The sequence below is a fragment of the Callospermophilus lateralis genome, chromosome 6 (genome assembly GCF_048772815.1).
Source record: "Callospermophilus lateralis isolate mCalLat2 chromosome 6, mCalLat2.hap1, whole genome shotgun sequence".
Taxonomy (NCBI): Eukaryota; Metazoa; Chordata; class Mammalia; order Rodentia; family Sciuridae; genus Callospermophilus; species Callospermophilus lateralis.
Window position 1 is genome coordinate 111,608,888 of NC_135310.1, and position 20,702 is coordinate 111,629,589.

General features: G+C 46.2%; 2 protein-coding genes across 2 annotated transcripts; one reads left to right on the forward strand and one right to left on the reverse strand.

The window, feature by feature from the left end:
- Window positions 1–5,117: 5,117 nt before the first annotated feature.
- On the forward strand, window positions 5,118–7,860 carry Crip3 (cysteine rich protein 3). Its single transcript, XM_076860146.1, has 8 exons — window positions 5,118–5,160; window positions 5,468–5,562; window positions 5,945–6,002; window positions 6,086–6,217; window positions 7,169–7,240; window positions 7,375–7,469; window positions 7,564–7,621; window positions 7,799–7,860. Exons 1-8 carry the CDS (start codon window positions 5,118–5,120, stop codon window positions 7,858–7,860), a joined length of 615 nt encoding a protein of 204 aa, XP_076716261.1.
- A 1,314-nt stretch (window positions 7,861–9,174) lies between these two features.
- Slc22a7 (solute carrier family 22 member 7) lies at window positions 9,175–14,002 on the reverse strand. Its single transcript, XM_076859507.1, has 9 exons — window positions 13,610–14,002; window positions 12,976–13,079; window positions 12,689–12,843; window positions 12,404–12,572; window positions 11,500–11,623; window positions 11,051–11,160; window positions 10,396–10,610; window positions 10,112–10,220; window positions 9,175–9,409 (listed from the first exon to the last, which is right to left on the reverse strand). The coding sequence occupies exons 1-9, from the start codon at window positions 14,000–14,002 to the stop codon at window positions 9,175–9,177; spliced, it is 1,614 nt and encodes a 537-aa protein (XP_076715622.1).
- Window positions 14,003–20,702: the final 6,700 nt, after the last annotated feature.

The following is a 20,702-nucleotide window of genomic DNA, read 5'->3' on the forward strand; positions in this document are numbered from 1 at the left end:
TTCTGATGGAAATGCTTCCAAGTAGAAAATTTAAATGTGAAAATTTGAATTGTGAAGATTCAGTGTAGACTTTTTGTTTGTAGACTTTTTTGGTGAGTGTATGTGTGGGGAGGTTACTAGGGATTGAACCGAGGGGTCCTTTACTACTAAGCTACATCCCCAGCCCTTTTTTATTTTGAGATAAGGCCTCACTCTCAGTTGCCCAAGCAGGCCTCAAACTTGTGATCCCCCTGCTGTAGCTTCCTAAGTCGCTGGGATTACAGGCATACAAACCACTTTCAACTGTTTATATTCTTTATTTAAAAAAAAAAAAAAATATATATATATATATATATATATTTGTAGGTGGACACAATACTTTTATTTTATTTTTATGTGGTGCTGAGGATCAAACCTAGTGCCTCACACATGCTAGGTAAGCACTCTACCTCTGAACCACAACCCCAGCCCCTGTATTTTTTCTTTTCTTTTTTTTTTTTTTTTTTATCAAGAGTTGAGTTTTATGTTCTTGTCTCTGCTGAGATGCTGCCTTTTGTAGGGATGCTTGGCAGGAGAATGGGGATTACAAGTAAGGATCTCACAGTCCTGCATGTTCCAAAAACTAGGAGAAGAGAAAAAGTCCAATTATTTGCATTTGGGAAGAGGCTAGAATTCTTGATTCTGTGACCTTTAGCTTCACAGAGGAAATGAAAGACTTCTCTATAAAAGTCAAGACATTTAGGTCTGGGGCTTGGGCTTAGTGGTAGTGCACTTGCCTGGCATGTATGAGGCACCGGGTTCAGTTCTCAGCACTGCATATGAATAAATAAAATAAAGGTCTAGCAACAACTAAAAAAATTAAAAAAAAAAAAAAAGATAAGACATTTTCCAGACATTTGTGGTGGTACATCTCTGTATTCACAGCTACTCAGGAGACAGAGACAGGAAGATTACATGTTCAGGACCAGGCTAGGCAACTTAATGAAACCCTGTCTCAATATTTAAAAAAACAGGAAAGCAGGCATGTAGGCTAGGATGTAGCTTAGTGGTAGAGTGAGGGAGGGAGAAAAGGAATGTAGCTTAGTGATAGGTTGCTTGCCTTGCATGTGCAAAGCCCTGGGTTCAATCTCCAGTACCTTAAAAAAAAGGTAAACATTTGCATTAGTCTGAATTCTTAAGATTAAGTTGTGTTAGTCTCATTGACATACACTTATGAACTGGAAGAGCTATTCATATGTGTGTGAATCTTATATATAATATATAATATTTATATATACTAATACATGTAAATATATATAAAATATAATGTTTATATATTCTATTATATATACATATATATAGCTATAAATTATCTTCTAAATCTTAGTATGAAAATGAGGATGTTTCTAGTACCTTGCATAAACTTCATCATCTATCAGATTTATAAGCAAGATGACAAACGAATTTCACTTCTCTCTCTTTCCAGGATATGAATATATTTTTTATTAGAATATGCATACATTTTTATGCTGCAAATTATTTGGACATAGTTACTTTTATATACTCTCAGATTAAGTACACATTCCAAGTAATACTTGAGAAATCAAATCTATCTTTGTTTGGAAAACCAACATTTAAAAGTGTTTGATTTCTTCACAAGCATAGGTTGAAAGCCTCATGGCAAAGGGTTTAGAAGGTCCTTTCCTAAAGGATTAATTCATAATTATTCCACTGAATGCCCCTAATCACAAAATATATCCCACTCAATAGTCCCAAGCAGCTAACTCTGTAACTATATACAGAGTTCTCTCAAAGGTTCATGTAATGGCAAGATGATACTGGAAAACAAGGAAAAAATCCAACAGATTCTTGCAAGAGCCATAGGTGATGTGTGATTATACAACAGTAGTTCTCTATAGATGGAGGGATGGGTTTTTTTAATATTTATTTTTAGTTGTAGGTGAACACAATATCTTTATTTTATTTTACTTTTATGTGGTGCTGAGGATGGAACCCAGTGCCTCACACATGATAGGTGAGCACTCTACCTCTGAGCCACTACCCCAGCCCAAGGGATTTTTAAGAAAGCAAATTCAGTGTCTTTCTGTTTTGTGTATACGTGTCTTTTTGTGGTGGTTTTGCTACTGGGGATTGAATCCAGTACTCTATCACTGATTCACACACTCCTACCCTCTTTTTTTTAATATTTATTTTTTAGTTTTAGGTGAACACAATATCTTTTTTTTTTTTTTTTTAATGTGGTGCTAAGGGTCGAACCCAGCCACAACCCCAGCCCTTTTTAAAATTTAAGTAATATGAACTACAGAATGCAAAGTTTTCTAGTTGGAGGGGGCATGCAGTGAGAAAGCACAAGGGTTATGAGTAACAAAGGTTTTTAAAAACCTGAAAGTATAAATAATTAAGACTGATTTTTTTCATAAACTTACCAGAACTTAGTGATTTTTCTTTCAAAATTCATTTAGGAACAAAGTTCTTGATAGTGCCTTAAAAGTCACAAGTATGCCACTATGAATTATAGCAAGTCTACAAAGACATAAAATTGGGGGGGGGGCGTTTGTAATTGTAAAACAAACTCACTGCAAAGTTAACCTGACACAAAAAAAAGGTTTATAGTTTACGTAACACTTTCTCACATTTTCTCATTTGTCACATATTTAATGATAGGCATAAATTGTGCTACATGCTAATTAAGCTTAATTAGTAAGGTCTTGTGAATGACTATAAATAGAGGGACTGGTTAGCTTCGAAAGAAAATTTTCAGTTCTTTTTTTAAAAGAAAAACCTTATTAGTTACCTAGTATATATAACAGGGTGAATTTAAATCATGTTCCTCATTTTCCATTATACATGTTGATCTTCATGTATGTTAAGAAAGAAACATAACAACTGTGGTTGGGTGTGGTGACACACGCCTGTAATCCCAGCGACTCCAGAGGCTGAGGCAGGAAGATTGCAAGTTCAAGGTCAGCCTGGGCAAAAGGAAAAAAATAGAAAGGGCTGGGGAAATAGCTTAGTGGCTACTCCTAGGTTCAATCCCCAGTACCAAAAAAAAAAAAAAAAAAAAAGAAAAGAAAGAAAGAAAAGAACAAGAAGAAGAAAGAGACTCCTCTAAGACCTTACTCATAGGCAGCTAAGAGTCCCTCATTTCAGGACTTTTGTTATTCCAACTTTCAAATCCTACCAATGCCCTCTTAATCTCACATCTCTCTTACTAGCACTCATCTACTAACACCTGAAGGGGACTTACATATAACATTCATTCGCCAGCAAATGCTTATTGAGCATTATGTGCTAGAAACTGAGGTAGACTCTGGAAACATGCATAGTGGTTGGCCAGGCAACCCTGGTCCTTACTTTCATGGAGCTCAAAGATTATGGAGGCAGACACATCCTAGAGGTGAGCAGGAAGTTGGCAGACCCATTTGACCCTCCATTAAGCTATAACATAGCTATTATCAAATCTAAAGATATACATGAGTTTCCTTTTGCCTTTTTTTCCTCATTTGGTTCAGCACTCAGGCAGGAAAACAGCTGTCATGGACTGGTCCCTCTACCCTCTAGTAAAGGATGATGCTGTAGGAGAAAGTGCTTGAGGCTTATAGCCTGATATTTAATAGATGAGGGGGAGCTGTGTTTAGGCAGGAATTGGTAAAGTGACATATAAATGAAATCATACAGTATATGTTATTTTGCATCTAGCTTCTTTCACTTAATGATTTTATGTAGAATGTATTAGTACTTCATTCCTTTTTTTGTGGCAGAATAATGTTCTGTCATACAGATATACCACATTTTGTTTATCCATTTATCAGTTGATGGGTTTTGGGTTATTTCTACCTTTTTGTCACTGAATAGTGCTGCAATGGACATTCATATAGGAGTTTTTGTGTAGACATGTTTTCATTTCTCTTGGATATAAACCTAAGAATAGAAGTACAAAGTGATATGGCAAACCCTATGTTTGACTTTTTGAGTAACTGCCAGACTGTTTTCTAAAGTGGTTGAACCATTTTACATTGTCACCAGCAATGTATGAGGGATCCAATTTTCCATGTCCTTGTTAACATTTGTGTTATACAGATATACAGATATACACACACACACACACACACACACACATATGTACATACATATATGTATATATATATATATATATGTATGTGTATAAATATGAATTTTTTTTGTACTGAGGATTGAATCCAGGGACACTACCACTGAACTACAGTTTTTTAAGCTGTAGATTGAACCCAGTGCCTCACGCAATGCTAGGCAAGTGCTCTACCACTGAGTCACAACTCCCTCCTTATACTTTTAAATTTAATAAGCATTATAATTTTATGAACAAGCCATTGATTATATACAAACTATGTTTTGAGGCTTCCAGACTAAAAGTCTTGAGTTCATTAAGGAATTCATCATAGTAATAGCTATTGCTTTCATAATATTTAAGTGCCAGAAGCTGTTTGGGCATTCCACAAATATTAACTCATCTAATTCTCATAACAGTCCTATGAGGTAGAAACTGTTTCATAATACTCATTGTACAGATAAGAAAATGGAGGCAGAGGGAGGGTAAGTAATTTGCCTGAAGCCGTAGGTTAAGTAGCACAGATAGTCTTCAGATTCTGGATTCTATTGCTCTACTTGCTAGGGCTGGGGATGTAGATCAGTGGTAGAGAGCCTGCCTAGCACGTGCCAAACCCTGGGTTCATCCCCAGTACCGCAAAAAGTGAAGCAAAATAAACAAACCACTTGCTAGACTACCAAAGGGTAATTACATCACTTCAAAGAATGCCTACCTTTCACTTTGAGATGTTTTCATGCCATCTGCACTGTAAACATTTGTCCTCTCCTTACTGACCTGGAAAACTAGAGCCATTCATCTAGGCATCTTCATTGACCCCCTGCCCTCCCAGTCTGGTGCCCACTAGGGTTCATAGGTTGGAGGTTTTAATGCTCTTTGAAGTGACTGAGAAATTGCCTACATCCCCCAAGTGGAATGGTTCTAAATTTCTGGTGTCAAATGAACACCTAGACAGCTCAGTGGGTTCAAAGCTGAGCAGTGGGTGGAGCCAGTAGAACAGAGCCCTGCAGTGGTGTCTAGTGTGAGAAGTCTGCTTCCCCAAGCAAGCTGAGCCATGAGCTGGACCTGCCCACGTTGCCAGCAACCTGTTTACTTTGGTAAGCCTGGTGAGGCTTGGGCTGAGGAGGGGAAAGGATGGGGTGAATGTGAGCCACTGGGTTCCCTGGAGATGTGAGGGCTGGTCATGGTATGGTTCCAGATACCCTTAAACCTGTTGTGTGTGATCCCCTTCCCTCTCCTCCCCTCTGAGAGCTGTGTGGGATGCATGATGCTGGGGCAGGGTGGAGCTGGACTCCCAGAGACACTCCATAGTCTCTAAGGAGCAGGGCAGGCTGGGGTTGGGGTTTGGTGGCGTCTGGTGCTTGGCCTGGCTCTTTGCAGTTAGTTCCACCTTGTCCCCCACAGCTGAAAAAGTGAGCTCCCTGGGCAAGAATTGGCACCGCTTCTGCCTGAAATGTGAGCGCTGCCACACTGTTCTGTCTCCTGGTGGCCATGCAGAGGTGAGGCCAGGGCCAGGGCACACAGTTCTTTCACCCACCAACCCACTTAATCCCACCCCAGCCCCCACTTTCAGCCTGTTACCCTGCCAAAGTCTACTTCAACAGGCAACCTCAGGGCTACTCATCCGGGGTATCTCATACCAGCCAGGATTTGGGGAGCCTCAATTGTGCCATGACTCCGTGGCTTTGAGGGGGTGGGTTATTGCCTGCTTTTGCCTCCCCCTGGACCACAATGGTAATTCTGGCCTGCCAGCCCAGTACTCACCCCTCCAAGATCCACCAGATCCGGCCAGTGGACAAACACACCTGGCAGCTTATCTTGCAGCAGGCCTGTGGGGCACGACCCCCTTGACCCTGAGTGACTCCTTCCCTCTGTGCCCAGCACAACGGGAGACCATACTGCCATAAACCATGCTATGGAGCTCTCTTTGGACCCAGAGGTAAGAAAGATCCTAAAAGGGGCCGGGGAATTCCTTGTGGCTGGGAACCAAGCCCTGATCTTTCCTATTCCTCCTCTCTGCAGGGGTGAACATTGGTGGTGTGGGCTCCTATCTCTACAATCCTCCCACTCCCTCCCCTGCCAACATCACTTCCCTCACCCCCAGCAGCTTCAGCCCCCCCAGGCCAAGGACTGGCCTCCTCCATGGCAAAAAAAGTAAGTGAGGCTGGGCTTCAGCTATTCCTGCTCTTCGTCCTGAACCTCAGGATGCAGTAAAAGTTGAGTTTCAGGGGCAGTCTTCTACCCAGCCCTCTGCTTTACATTCCTACAACTCTGTCCTTGGAAAAAAATCTCTGCCCATGCCCCTTTTTTGATATTCCCTCATGTCAGCTTCTGAGCTTAAGAAGTAAATCGGGCAGATAGTGTTAGCACTTTACATGTGAAGCAACTAAGGGATAGAGAGGACAAAGGACCTTGTGTAGTCTCATAGCTGTTGAGAGAGCCAAAGATGGCCTGGAACTCAGGCCTCTTTCCTAGGCCAGGACCATGGAAGAAAAGACCTACAAGTTGAGGGTCATGAGGATAGAGTTATTTCCTCAGATACTTCAACTTCTCTCCTCTGGCCCCTGTTCCTTCCTCCCACTCCATTGCATGCAGCAATGACACCATGCTCCCCAACACCTGACACTCCTGCCCTAGCCAATTCCTGTATCAGCTCAGGTTTCCTGAGGATTGAGTTGCTGACAAGGTTGGGCTGGTGGGCACCTGAGCCCTTGCACAAATGACAAGGAATAATGAACACAGTGACATAGTAGTAGTCCCAGCAACTTGGGAAGCTGAGGCAGAAGGATTGCAAGTTCAAGGCCACTTAGTGAGACCCTGTCTCAAAAATTTTAAAAAAGCCTAGGAATATACTAAAGTACCTCTGGATTCAATTCCCAGTGCAAAAAAAAAAAAAAAAAAACAGCAGGTGTTCCCTAATGCAGTTAGAGATGGGGCAGAATGTAGGTCGGTTCAAGGAAGGAAGACTCACAGTGCCTGGGTGGGGGCTCTGGGGTGAGTATGGGTTTTAGAAAAGGACAATGGCATGTGCAGGCAGGTTCTGGTGGGCCCTGCTTAGGGTCTGGCCCAAACTACAGCCCTAGCTAGGGCCTCTTCCCATTAAAGGCCCACCCCACATGAAGACATTCACTGGGGAGACCTCACAGTGCCCCGGCTGTGGGGAGCCAGTCTATTTTGGTAAGTGACAATGGAAAGTTGGGGGAGGAAAACACTAGGTTGGGCAGCAAGGGGGCAGGGAGGTGGTCCAAGGCAGATGGGTCTCCCTGCCCTTCCCCTAGAATGGAAGAACTACCTCTTCTCCCCACTACCAGCTGAGAAGGTGATGTCTTTGGGCAGAAACTGGCACCGACCCTGTTTAAGGTGCCAGCGTTGCCGGAAGACCCTGACTGCTGGGAGTCATGCTGAGGTGAGTAGGACAGGAATGGGTGGTTTTGGGAGGAAGGAGGCTGGAGCTTGAAGAGAGCCAGGCTGAGAGGGTAATCCTTCTCTCTGTGTTCTAGCATGATGGCGTCCCATACTGCCACATCCCCTGCTACGGCTACCTGTTTGGTCCCAAAGGTGGGCAGCCCCACCCCAGATAGCAGGCCTAAAGTACAGCATGTACATGGTCTGTGGGGATGTGTGGACAATGTCCCCTATGGTCAAACACACTCCAGACCCCTCCCAATTCCCTAAAGCCCTGAACCCAACACCCCCCATACCCAAGGCCGTTGGTGATAGGGCTCTCTCCCTCAGGTGTGAACATTGGCGATGTGGGCTGCTACATCTATGACCCAGTGGAGATAAAACCCAAATGAGGCGCTCACAAGAGAGGTCACCCTAACTCAGGCTTCCCACCATCCCCTCCATGGTCCAATGGGAGCTACAGATTTTCTCCAGTCCTGTGTGGCTGGGGGAAGGCGAGATCCTGAGGGCCTGGGCCTAGGCTCCATGGTAGGCCAGATAATCTATACCTTCTCTGCAAATTTTCCCCTTTTCCTTTCTTATCTGGTTAGGGAACACAGGCCACCCCACTTTGAATGGTGGTCTCCTGGCTTTCCTATCCCTTTCCCCAATAAATTCTGGAACTTCGAGGTCATCTTCAAACTTTTGTTTATTGAGTCTATGCCTCTGTGGCTTCTCCAATAAAATGTTGGCTCCTATGCCTTCAACCCTTCTTTGGGCATGAAGCCTAGACAATAGATTTAGTGGAGAGTGCCTGGAATGGGATAACATGTCCACCAGCCCCACTGACACCGAAAGGTATCACAGGGCCGTCTCTTCTTTAGCACCATCTCTAGAAAAAGCACCTCATTTCAATTTGAGCATGACAGCAGATCTTGTAAAGTCTGTTAAGAGGTTTCATTATCCATTTGGGAAATGATAAGATTGAGGCCCCGAGAAGGAAAGCTACATGCCCCTGGTCATATAGAAAATCAGTGGCAAACCTGATCAGAGCCCAGGACCAACTTAGAGGCTTTCCATCAGGGGTCTTCCCAAAGCTCCTCACTGCTGCCCCAACTCAAGAGGTACCTTTATTTACAGAATTCCCCCAGCCATTAGATGGGTGCCTAGAATCTCCAACAATCCACTGCATTCTGGAAAGTTGTCCTGTTGCTAGAGGCTGAATAGTCAAGACTGGATGAGCACAGGCAGAGGGGATCAGTGGCAACTTCATCCCTAGTGTTTGATGCCCCCAGCTCTGGTCACAAGAGCCTGCCCTTCTGTTTTCTCAGCCCCTGACTGTAGACCTTCTCTGGAGGGCTTGCCCCAATTCCACTCAGTTCTGGACCTGCATCTCTTCCTCCTGAAGACCGGGTTGGACACTGGGGAGGAAGGAGTCAGGAATAGTGATGGGGCTTAGTTCTGGAGCCTATCACTCCAGCCTGTCCCATCAGACTGGCCCAGGGCTCTCTCCATCTCCTGGAATACAAACACATGTACTCCCACAAGAGATTCTCACACATGCTTGTAGTGTGCACACATGTATAGACTCAACACTTTTATGCACATAAAGTGCATAGGGCATGCACCCTAAAACACATGTGCACACACTTATACATGCACCAAGTATACCTGTGCAAATGTATTTCCCCTCTGAATCCTGAGCACCTTCATCCATTTGCATATACTCATACATACACAGTCCTACATACACACCTCTTTCTCTCCACATCCTGGATGGTCTCTGGCAGCTGTGCTTGCCTCGTCTCTGGCAGCAGGAAGGTAGTGCAGGTAGCCAGCAGGGCAATGCCCCCATAAGCAAGCTTGGGCAATGACAGCCATACTCCATCCAGCAAAGCTGCCAGTGGGGCCAAAGAGCCCCCCAGTCGGCCCACCAGTGCAGTCAGCCCTATACCTGTTGGCCTGATCAGAGAGAGGATGAGGGAGGCAGGTTGTTCTCACACCTGCTGGGAAGCCATGCCTCACAAGGCTCCCCTCCTGAGTTAGCAAGCCCTGCTACCTTTCTAGACAGCTAAGAAAGCTAGGAGCTCCCACCCACCCCGGGGGCCAGGAGCCCAGACCAGCACCCACCAGACGATGGGGCCCCCATTTATACACGGTACCAATCAGGTACCACTAAAAGAAAAGTTATCAGAATGGGATAGACTAGTGTGGAAGAAAGAGGAAGGTCAGGTCAGCAGCTTGCACAGTCGCTGTGGTGATGTTAGAACCGACTGAAGTCTAAGCCAGATGCTTGTAAGGCTCATTTCCCCATCTGCCAATAGCTAGCTGAAAGGGGCCCTATAATTCTGTAAAGAGAATCCCCAAGGACAGTTCTGCCTCACCAGCTATGAATGAGATGAGACGGTAGATGGGGTTTCTTTGTGATGGATTTCTTCTGAGGCACCAAGAAGTTGACTTGGCTCAGGGTCACAGTTAGAAAATGCCCCACCTCTTCCTAGATTTGGGTAAACAAAGCCCTGACCAGCCCTACATTCTAGGTGTGGTGTAAAGAATCCAGAGGGGGGTGGACAGTGTGCAGAAGAGTGCAAGTTAAGGCGCGTGACTAACAAGTCCTGCCCCCAGATCTGCTGCCTGGGAACCCTGCTTCCGGGCTCCCCTCACCTGAGCACTGTAGGGTACAATTCTGAAGTGAACAGATAGGCAGTTGTGAAGGCGGCTTCACTGAAACCTTTCCCTATCACCGCCAGGGCCGTGCTCCAGGAACTTGTCTCTGAAGGAAAAGGGGGGTTCGGGCAGTGAGAGGTTGGAATGCCAAAAACTCCCCGGGAATGGGAAGCCCACGGGGCAGAGCCTAACTGGCGAAGAGTTGGAGCTCCGGGGGAGGGCGGGGCTTCGTGTCTGGGAGGCGGGAGCGCAGGCAGGCAATGTCTGCCGGACAGGCTTACCCGAGGACACCAGCAATCTGATGCCGAAGGTCAAGGCCGTGCCCAGCAGTGCTCCGGCCTGCGTGAGCCGGCGCCCCGCACGGCGCACCAGAAGATAGACCATCAGCTTGGAGGGCAGCTCCACCGCCCCGAACAACAGCTGCGTCTGGTACACGTTCAGCCTCAGCCCCGACAAGTCCAGGCTCAAGCCATAATAGGAGAAGTTTACTGAAAACCTGAAAGGAGTTACAGTGCTTCCAAGGGCCCTTGTTCCACCTTTGTCCTCATCTCAGGAAGACTTGATCTTTTAGAAGGATGATCGCCGGTGCCTGGGACCTTCCCCACCACCCATAATCCCCCAACACCGGAGGGTGCAGCATGTGCCAGTGACCGAAAAGCCTTCACTCTAATCTTCACAGCAACCCTGAGGCATGGCAACTAACAGCGGCCGGTTTTACAAAAGGGAGCTGTCCGAGGTCACACAGGAGCTAGAACCTGAATTCAGATCCACGTGACCGCTGCCAACTTCATCTTTTGACCTGCCCCAGCTTGACTGACCCTCGGCCCTCCGCAGTTACACCCTCATCTGTCACTCTTCTCACACTCAGCACAGGCCTGGAGTCTGCCCCTCCCTCCACTAGCCCCGCCTCCACCAGCCCCAAGTCAGCCCCCTTACCACATCACCATGCAGCACAATGAGATGTGCCTGATCTGTGGCGTTCGGAATAGGTCTAGGTAGGAGGGTCTTGGGATCACCTGTTCCCCCGTGGACACTTTGTTCAGGGCCTGATGAGAGAAGACGTGAGGTTGTGATAGAGTTGGTCTCAACTGGGCATGGTGGGTATGTGCTACTTTGTGCTCTTGCGCTCTCTCGCTCTCTCTCTCTCTCTCTCTCTCTCTCTCTGTCTTTGTTTCTCCCCTCTCAGTGGTGGGGGTGGAGGTGCACATGGGAGCTGAGAAGGGGGAACCCTAAGTGAAAGATGTGACCCATCTGAGTCAGGTAGGACAGCCTAAAGAGTTTGGAAAGGGCTTTTCCTATCACATATGGTGGGCCCCCAGGGAGGGACACTTCACACAGCCCCTCTCATAAGTGTGCATGCTCACACACACTAACTTCACTCTCACCTCCTGGCTCAGGCTGTCCTCACCCACAGGCTGCCCATTGAGCCTGGCACAGTGGAGCAAATACCTTTGGGCCTCCTCCACTCGGCCCTGAGTCAGAAGCCAGCGTGCAGATTCAGGCACCCACCTAGGGGACAGGCAGGAGGCTCTTTAGCCAGAAAGTTGGTACTGTGAGCCACATCTCCCTTTTGGGAATTTTAGAGCTGTCAACCTCTAGGATGTTCACATAGTCCCCTCTGTCTGGAATGTCATCTGCTTTTCAAGCCCTCCACAATTGATGAGGCCCAGAATAAAAGTCACCTCATGCTATTTACCTAGGCCTGGAGCTCCCCCAGCCTGGGTCTCTTCCTTACTCAACTGAAATGGTCTCACCTTCAAGACCTTAGCTCTCAGCACTAGCCACCCACTTGTCCCACAGGTGGCAGGAAAGCATAGGATAAAGGAGAAAGATATACTGACATGAATGAAATACCCACCCTCCCCTCCAGTCTGAGCTCTCCCATGATGCCCAGCCCCATTCCCACTCCTTTAAGGGTCAGCCTCAACTTCTGCTTGACTCTGTCTTTGTCACTGTCTCTCCTTACTCTTGTTTTCTCTCACTGTGTCTACCATCTGTTGCTTTGAATCTGTCTTTCAGTTCTGGGTTCTGTCAATCACTGATTGGTTCTCTTGTCTCTAAATCTATGTTTCTCTCTGCCCTGTTCTGTTTTTCACTGTCCTGTGCCATCTTCTTTCTCTTGGTCTCTTTTTCTGTCTTTCTTTCAGTGTCTTTTATTGTCTCTTGGTCACTTACTGGTTTTCTTTTCCCTTCATCCTTCTGTCTCTCTGTCTTCAAATCTTAGTCTCTGATTAATTTCTGACTTTGACTTCCTCTATCTTCCGCTCTCCAACTGCCTCTATTCCTTACCGGATGCTGAGGATGCCTATGACACAAGGCAAAGTAACAGCCATCAGGAGCCATCTCCAGTCCCTTATCAGGTACCCAGCCAAAGCCAGCAGCAACACGCCTCCTGTCCAGAAGGTGGAGCTCAGGATGCCGGCCACTTCACGGTGTTCCACATCCAGCCACTCCAGCTCTAGGCCCAAGGCCAGACCAGAGACAGGAAGACAATAAGCAAGCGGCCCCCTGGTCTTACTCACTGACAACTTCCCTCCAGCCCTCTAGGGCCTGCCTTTCCCTTGACTGCTTTACCAAGTGGCAACACAATAATGGTGAAACCAGCCAGGGTTGAGCCAGTGAGGGTGCGGGTGATGGCAAACATGACATAGTTGACTGAGGCTGCAGATGTCAGGCCCAGCACTAGGGTACTCACATAGGCCACCAGCAGTAGACGGCGCCGTCCAAACCTGTAAAGGGGTTGTACAGGGTCAGCCACCTGTGAAGCTTCCAAGACATAGGTAGACTAGGCCCATACCCCCAGCTAGTGGAAGAGGGTTCCCCCCAGCCTTCTCCTTCATTCACCCCACACCGCACTCCACCTGTCAGACAGGTATCCAAAGACCACAGCCCCCATCAGCACACCAATGAAGAACAATGTGGATGCAACTCTGTTCAGGCCTTTCCGTTCACATACTAGATCCCACTGCAAAACAGGCAGACAAGGGTCTCACATGGGTCTAAGACCCTCTCCAGACTCTGGGGACTTCTGATAGATACCTCTATGCCAGAAAATACCCCCCTCCAACAATTCACTCCTCCTGTAGCCTCAGGGTCTTCTCATGGAGGGCCCTGACTATAACACAAGAGTCCCGAGTCCCCAGTCCCCCTAGGGAAACTCTGCTTCCATTCACCCTCCTCCTCCAGATGGATTATGTAAACCTCAGACCTAGTCAGAAAATAGGGAGGGAGGGAATCAGAAGCAAGGCCTCTGCAGTTTCTTCACCTCACTGCATCCCTTCTCAGGTCTCTGCCCCAACTTCTTGTGTTCATTAACATGAAAGATAACAGCAGCTCCTAAGGATGGGCCTCTTACTGCAGTCCATGGATCCTATCTACAGATGGGTAAACTGAGATGATAAGAGGTAAAGGAATGTAATTTATGCCCACACAGCTACTACCCAAGGAAATGGCAATTCATCTCACTCATGTCCCTTGCCCTCCAAGTTTGGATACCTCAGTTGCAATGGTGGACGAGAATTCTGAGCGGTCGTATTCCCAGCCCTGAGAGCAGGGCACGGTTGAGGGTTCTCCTTCCAGCTCCCCAGGACTCGGTGCCTCTCTCTCCAGTGTGGTATTGGGGAGAGTCTGGGGGTGAGCAAAGCGGAGGCAGGAGCTAAACCTGCCATCGGGCTCCCGGGGCAGGTGGGTCTCCAGCCATGCCTCCTGGTGACTGAAGTTGTCAGGGGTGCCAGGCAGGGCACAGTAGTGGGCAGGCACAGCAGCCAGGAAGATAGGCAGGAGAAAATGCAGGGGTAGTATCACTCGGGGCAGGGCCATTAGTGCCAGATTCCTCAGTTGGAAGGGTCCAAAGCCACCCACCTCATCCAGCAGTTCCTCAAAGCCCATGCTGCCCACCCACCAGATGTCCCGCCACAGGCTCCCTTTGTAGTGCCTAGCACAGCTCAACCTGCTCACCACATGGACCTTTGGACTATGGAGGTGGGGGTGGATGGACTGATGTGTGGAGAGTTGACAGCCAGAATCCAGCCCTCAGAGGCTGACCCAGACCCAGACCCTCCCGTCTACCAGGACACTTCCTCTCTGGCCTAATTCCTGAGGGGAGGGGCTGCTGTTCATTTGCTCAGAGGTCACTGACTCTGTAGCTCTGGCACTTATACAGCAGAGCTCAAGAAAGGTAGCCTTGGGCCACTCCAGCAGGGTAGATGGGTGTGGTAGATGGGTGTGCAGGGGTGAGCCTCAGTCTCTTAGTCAGCTGAGCTCTTAAAGTTTCCTATGAAGAGGAGGACCCTGGGGCCTGGTTCCAGCTCTCCTGGGTGCCCTTTGTCCTACATAGCTTTAGGTCAGCTTTATGTCTTTGCAGCTGCAGCCACAGTCTGACCCACAGCCCAGGATTCAGGATTGAAGGCTGGGTCCTCACCAGGTGAAGTGTTCTTTCTGTTGGGCCACTAGGCTTCCTCATGTCCTGGCCTAAGCTGTACCTGGAACTGCACTGGGCAACAAGGCCTCTCTGTGGGTCCCAGACTCATCACACTCCTACTTGTACTCAGGAGCTCTCCCCATGCATAGGATCCCTCCTGCCTGCCCCATCCTCTTATTTCCAGGAATTTCCCAGATGACTTCTTGGAGGGGTGGGGAGCGAGGAGTTTTGCCAAGATCCTTCTAGAGGAGCCTGCAGTCCTGAGACCCAGGACTTGCTCAATCTGATATCTCATGCTTTCACTCAGTTCTCACTCACGGCCCCTGTAGCAAAAGGAGAAGCCAGCAATGTCCGATTATTCTGATCTGATTCTCCAAACACCAATTTGGCAGGTATGGAATGTTGTTAAATTGTGTTCCAGGACTTCTAAGCTCCAGACTTCTAAGCAAATGAAATTCCAAAGGTGTTCTTTGAGAAAACACACACACACACACACACACACACACACACACACACACAGTTTGAAAAACATTCATCTAATCTAGCTCCCACTTTGAACAGATGAAGAAAACACGACAGGATGGGGATCCGCTGGTGGAGGACCAGGAACTCTGACAGACTCCAGTCTAGGGCTCTTGCCTTTGACCTGAGATGCCAACTGCAGATGTTCTGGTCTGCTTCAAGTTGGCTCCTAGGAAAAGCTCTAGGAAAGGAGCTAAATCAATGATGCTGACAGGCATGGGGAGGGCAGTGATGGGGGGCAAGAGAAAAATGGTGGTGGTAGTGACTGAAGGTGATAATAGTAAGAGACTCTGGAGCAGACTAGGTGTTCTGTAGAGTTCAGAGGTATCTTGGGCATGTCCCTGCCTTTAGAAAATTTATAGAAGAGTTAAGATAAGTTACTCAAACCACACACACACATATGCACCCCAAAATGTGAATTGTAAAATGCAAATCTGATCCCTGTTTAAAATATTCCACCAGCCACTACTGCTAGAAGGTGAAAGTCCAGCCCTCAGCTTGGCCCATATTACTCCCCAAACCACCTACTCACCAGTCCATCTCTGACCCCTCCCCAGGATCCCCATTCCCTCCAGTTCTCCAAACACTAGCCAGTTGGTATCTCACACCTCAGCCCTGATCCTTGGGTAGCACTAGCTTCCTTATTATTCACCTGGTAGGTGCCTAGACTCCCTGAAGACCAGCTCAAAAGGAAATACCTTCTGTCTCTCTCACTCACATCCACTTATGACCCTTCACACTGTTGGTTCCTCACTTATTTAATTCTATATAATCATATTATTTATACTAATTTTATAGTATAGTAGAAAATACTATAACAGTTTGTAACTCCTGAGAAGTTAAAGTTTTTGGCCACCTCATCTCCATGTGCCATCCAGCGGCTCCACAGTGGGATAATCTAAGGTTCTTACACAGAGCAGTTAATGAGGCTAATCTTGGGCATTGACTGTGTGCCTTAATGTACACAGTGGGACTTTCTCTCCTCCTTTAATATCAGAAATAGCTGACAATCATACAGTGGTGACTTCTCTCTTTATATTGGCTTCTAGGATACACATATAAATGTGCAGCCCCTTTCTACAGAAAACAATTTAGCAATAATTGCACCACTAGCTTTATCCCATTCCCTGACTCCACATCATGTGGCTGGCCACTCTCTGATGTCATAGACTGAGTATGAGAGGACAGATCAACTCTGAAAAACCAGTCAAGAAGCTGGGCAAGGTGGCGTGTGCCTGTAATCCCAGCAGCTCAGGAGGCTGAGACAGGAGGATTATGAGTTCAAAGCCAGACTCAGCAAAAACAACGTGCTCAGCAACTCGGTGAGACCCTGTCTAAAATACAAAAAATAGGGCTTGGGATGTGGATCAGTGGTCAAATATCCCTGCGTTCAATCACTGGTACCAAAAACCAAAACAAACAAAAAACAGTTAAGAGCTGGTTTGAGGGGCTGGGGATGTGGCTCACCTGGCAGGCATGCAGCCCGGTTCGATCCTCAGCACCACACACAAACAAAGATGTTGTGTCCGCCGAAAACTAAAAAATAAATATTAAAATTCTCTCTCTGTCTCTTTTTTTTTTTAAAAAAAGAGCTGGTTTGATTGGATTTTTTTTTTTTTTTTAAAAGAGCCACATCCCCTTGATTGGAGTTTTGACTGTTCCTCCACTCTCTTCAAACTGGGAATCCAACTCTGAATTCAGATGCCAAGTTAGAGACCTTCACATATACCTAACTGAATGAAAATAAGCCTTGGAAAAATAATTCTTTAATTGATATTACCTCTAGACTTATAATAAGTAGTAGGCTTTGGGGAAGAATAAGTTCCTGCGAGAAACAATGAAATCTGTTTGCGTTTGCTTCCTACACTTAAAGCCTTTATACTTTTGCTCCTCTCTCTCTACATTCCCACGATTGTGTCTCTTCTCCAGGGTATCCTCCAGGGGCCCCTCTCTACTAACAAAAACTTTTCCCAATGTCCCTGCTCTTGCGGCCCCCATGAAGACCCTGAGTGTGAGAACTTGCCCATTCTGTTGACTTCTCTGGGTGCCTGTCTTCAGACTATCTTTGATGACAAGACAGAGCAGAAATGTCTTTCTAGGGGAGAGTGGGGAGAAGGTGTGCCAAGGGCTGGGCAGGTCTTCACTGTAGAGCATTGGGCAGTCCCTGACAGCCAAGCTGGGCCTTAAAAGTAAACAGTGGCTGGGAGGTCTCAGGATTTTGGGGGAGGGGGATGGATGGACAGTCCCTATCACCCTTGAATGCTGTTTTTCTTGGCATGGCCTGTCCAGGTCGGGCCTGGTCCTGTTCCCCCTTCACTTCCTGCTTCCCACCTGTGACCCACCACACTGAGCTACACACAGACTCACTTTGCCCACGCTGCTCCCTCTGCTAGGCATTGTTTTCTCCTCTTCAGGTGCCCAACTCCTGTGTGGCTTTCGAAATTCAGTCCTAGAACGTACATTGGGGTTCTTCTTTGATGCTCCAAGTTTAGGCTGGGAGTTCCTCCCTGACCTTTGTTATCAAAGCACTTACCACGTGTAAAGTGGTCATTTCTACCCACTTGCTGGAGAACATGCTGAGCTTTGTCTCAGTGCTCAGTGTCTGGCATAGCTTCTGGTGTACATGGGTCTTAGCAATAATCTACAAGATTAGTTGACTGAGTGAGTGAATGAATAACTGACTAATAAATAATAAACAAAGAATCTATGGCATTCATTGATTAATCCAATCTCAGTAATAATCAAAGAAATTTTAAAATAGAATAAAATTGCCTGGCCAAGCATGGGCCCATGTCTGTAAATCCAGTAGCTTAGGAGGCTGAGGCAGGAGGATCTCAAGTTCAAAACCAGCCTCAGCACTTATCGAGGCCCTAAGCAACTCAGCAAGACCCTCTCTCTAAATGAAATATTAAAAGGACTGGGGATATGGTTTAGTTGTTGAATGCCCCTGGGTTTAATCCCTAGTACCAAGAAAACAAACAAACAAAAAAAAAGAACAAAATACAATTTTTTTTTAGTTTTAGAAGACACAATACTTTTGTTTATTTATTTTTATATAGTGCTGAGAATCAAACCCAATGCCTCATACATATGAAGCAAGTGCACTTAAAAGAAGGCAGTTGCAAAAGGATCATGCATTCAAAAAAATTCATTTATATGAAATATCTAAAATAGGCAAATCAATTGATAAAAAGTAGGTTAGTGGGACTATGATGTGACTCAGTGTTACAGTGTGTGCCTGACATGCATGATGTCCTGGGTTTGATTCCCAGTACTGCAAGAAAATAAACTGTAGATTAGTGATTGCTTAGCATTATAGGGGTTTCTGGAAAAAGGAGATGACTACTAATGGGTAGAGTTTCTATTTGGTGTGATGGAAATGTTATTGGCCACCTGTGCTCCTTTGCTTAAGTTCTTTTCCCAGTCTTTTTGAAATACCAGGGATTGACCCCAGGACCTTAGGCATGCAAGGCAAAGGCTATACCCACTGAACCACATCCCTAGCCCTGGAAATGCTCTAAAATTGGTTGCATAACTCTATGAATATACTAAAAAACATTAAATAGTAATCTTAACTGGTGAATTGAATGGTATGTAAGTTATATTTCAATAAGTTCACTTTAAAAAGTTGGGACAACTGGACGCTGTGGTCCATGCCTACAATCCCAGTAATTTGGGAGACTGAGGCAGGAAAATTGCCAGTTTGAGGCCAGCCTCAGCAACTTGTGAGGACCTAAGTAACTTAGCAGGACCTTATCTCAAAATAAAAAAATAAATAAAAAGAGATGGGGATGTGATTCAGTGGTAAAACACCCACTGGATTCAATCACCAGTACAAAAAAAAAAAAAAAGATAAAAGGGGAGGGGGGCCCTGTATTTCAAGACTTTGTTGGACATAAAATCACATTTCAGAATAGTAGGTATAATATGCTTCCTTTTTATTTATAAGAAATGTTTACATATATGGATAGACAGAGAGAAGAGTTATTATAAACATAAAAAAAGATCTATAATGATATACACCAAGCTGTTCACAAGAGTCGCATTCATGGATGGGGTCTTGATATTTTATTTTATATGCTTCTGGCATTTACTACAAGTATTCCTGATTTTGACATTTTAAACAAGGAAAGTGAAAGCACAGGGGGGCCCACTGAAGACCCTAGACCCCACTAGTGACTGTGTTGGAAAAAGGCGGTCCCAGGACACCATGGTGGCCTCCTCAGAGACAGTAGGGCTTTGGAGCCTGAGCCTTCCCCCTCACTGCCATCCCAGTGCTACACAGAGCCTGGGCTTGGGACAGAAATCGTTTATGCATTCACTAGGTGAAAGTTCCACTCCTAAGTGAACTTAGCATTCAAAATGCAAAAGGTAGCACACCCAACAGTACAGCTTCCTCCCTACCTGGGTCCTCTCTTCCTGAGGTGACCAGAGACTGCTGATTCATCTCACGCTCTGTTCCACCCAAAGAATTGTACCATATCCTGTCGTCATGGAAACTGGCCCATAAGTGTATATAAAGAGCTGCCTCTTCCATTTTAGAGTCTCATAGTACCCCATGATTGGGGTTCCCATCACATGCATGGGCCATGCTCTGTTGTCCAGTCCCAATTAATGAACATTTAGGTTGCTGTGGAATGGTTACTTTATAGGTCCACAGTCTCCTATCCAAATCAGAGACAGAAAGGTAATTTTTTAAAAAAGAAGGAAAAGGTAATTCAGTGCATATTCCCTATATTATGAAATACCCTAATAGAATCTAGAGCAGTGCCTCATAATCAAAAACATTCATATTTCCACTGAAAACATGTATGATAAGTGGAATTAATAAAGATTATAAACCATCCTGTCCTGTTTTGATATCAAGTGAGTTTGTACCAATCTAATGAAAAAATTCCCAGTTTTCAGAACTTTGGGGTTTTGGAATTACAGGTGAGGCTCTGTGGTGCAATACAAAGAGCTTCAGTGAATAACTTTGGACACACGTAATTAGTGTGTGTACAAGTACATCCCTAGGGTAAATTTCTAGAAGTGGAGACATTGTGTCAAAGGCTATGTTCATTTGTGATTTTGACAAGTTTTGCTATAATAACCTTGCCTGTGAGCTGCTGTACTTTGTGGGTTTCCCAACACTCTCCTTTTTGTTTGTTACATTTAGGGCAATGAAAATTCTTTCTTCCTCCTTCCCTCTTGCACAAAGCCGAGATTTAGTCTCTGGCCCTCTGCAGAGATAACCAAGGGGCTGAGAAAGTCCAAGCTTTGCTGTCAGGAGGCTAACAGGACAGTCTCCTTCCACCTGTATGACCTGTATCCATCCTGAGCTTCCATCCTCCTCTGTAGAGACAGTGTCAGCTTCCCGGACAGTCCCTGCCCATTTACCCACCAACCTGTTCTCTTTTCTCCTGTCCATCCCCACTCCCAGGGGTTGGGTTTTGCCCTCCCTCTGCCCAAAGGGAAGAAGAGTCCAAGCCAACAGAAAGGTCCACAGGCTTTTTAATGGTGTAATGGCTACTTCCCTTCCGAGACCCGATCTAATCATGACAGCGGCTTCCAGGGTGTTGGGGTGGGGATAGATGGGTTGGGATAGGCAGAGGCCATGCAGTGACTGGGGAGGGATGGGGGAGAGGTGTTACATTCTGTTTGGCA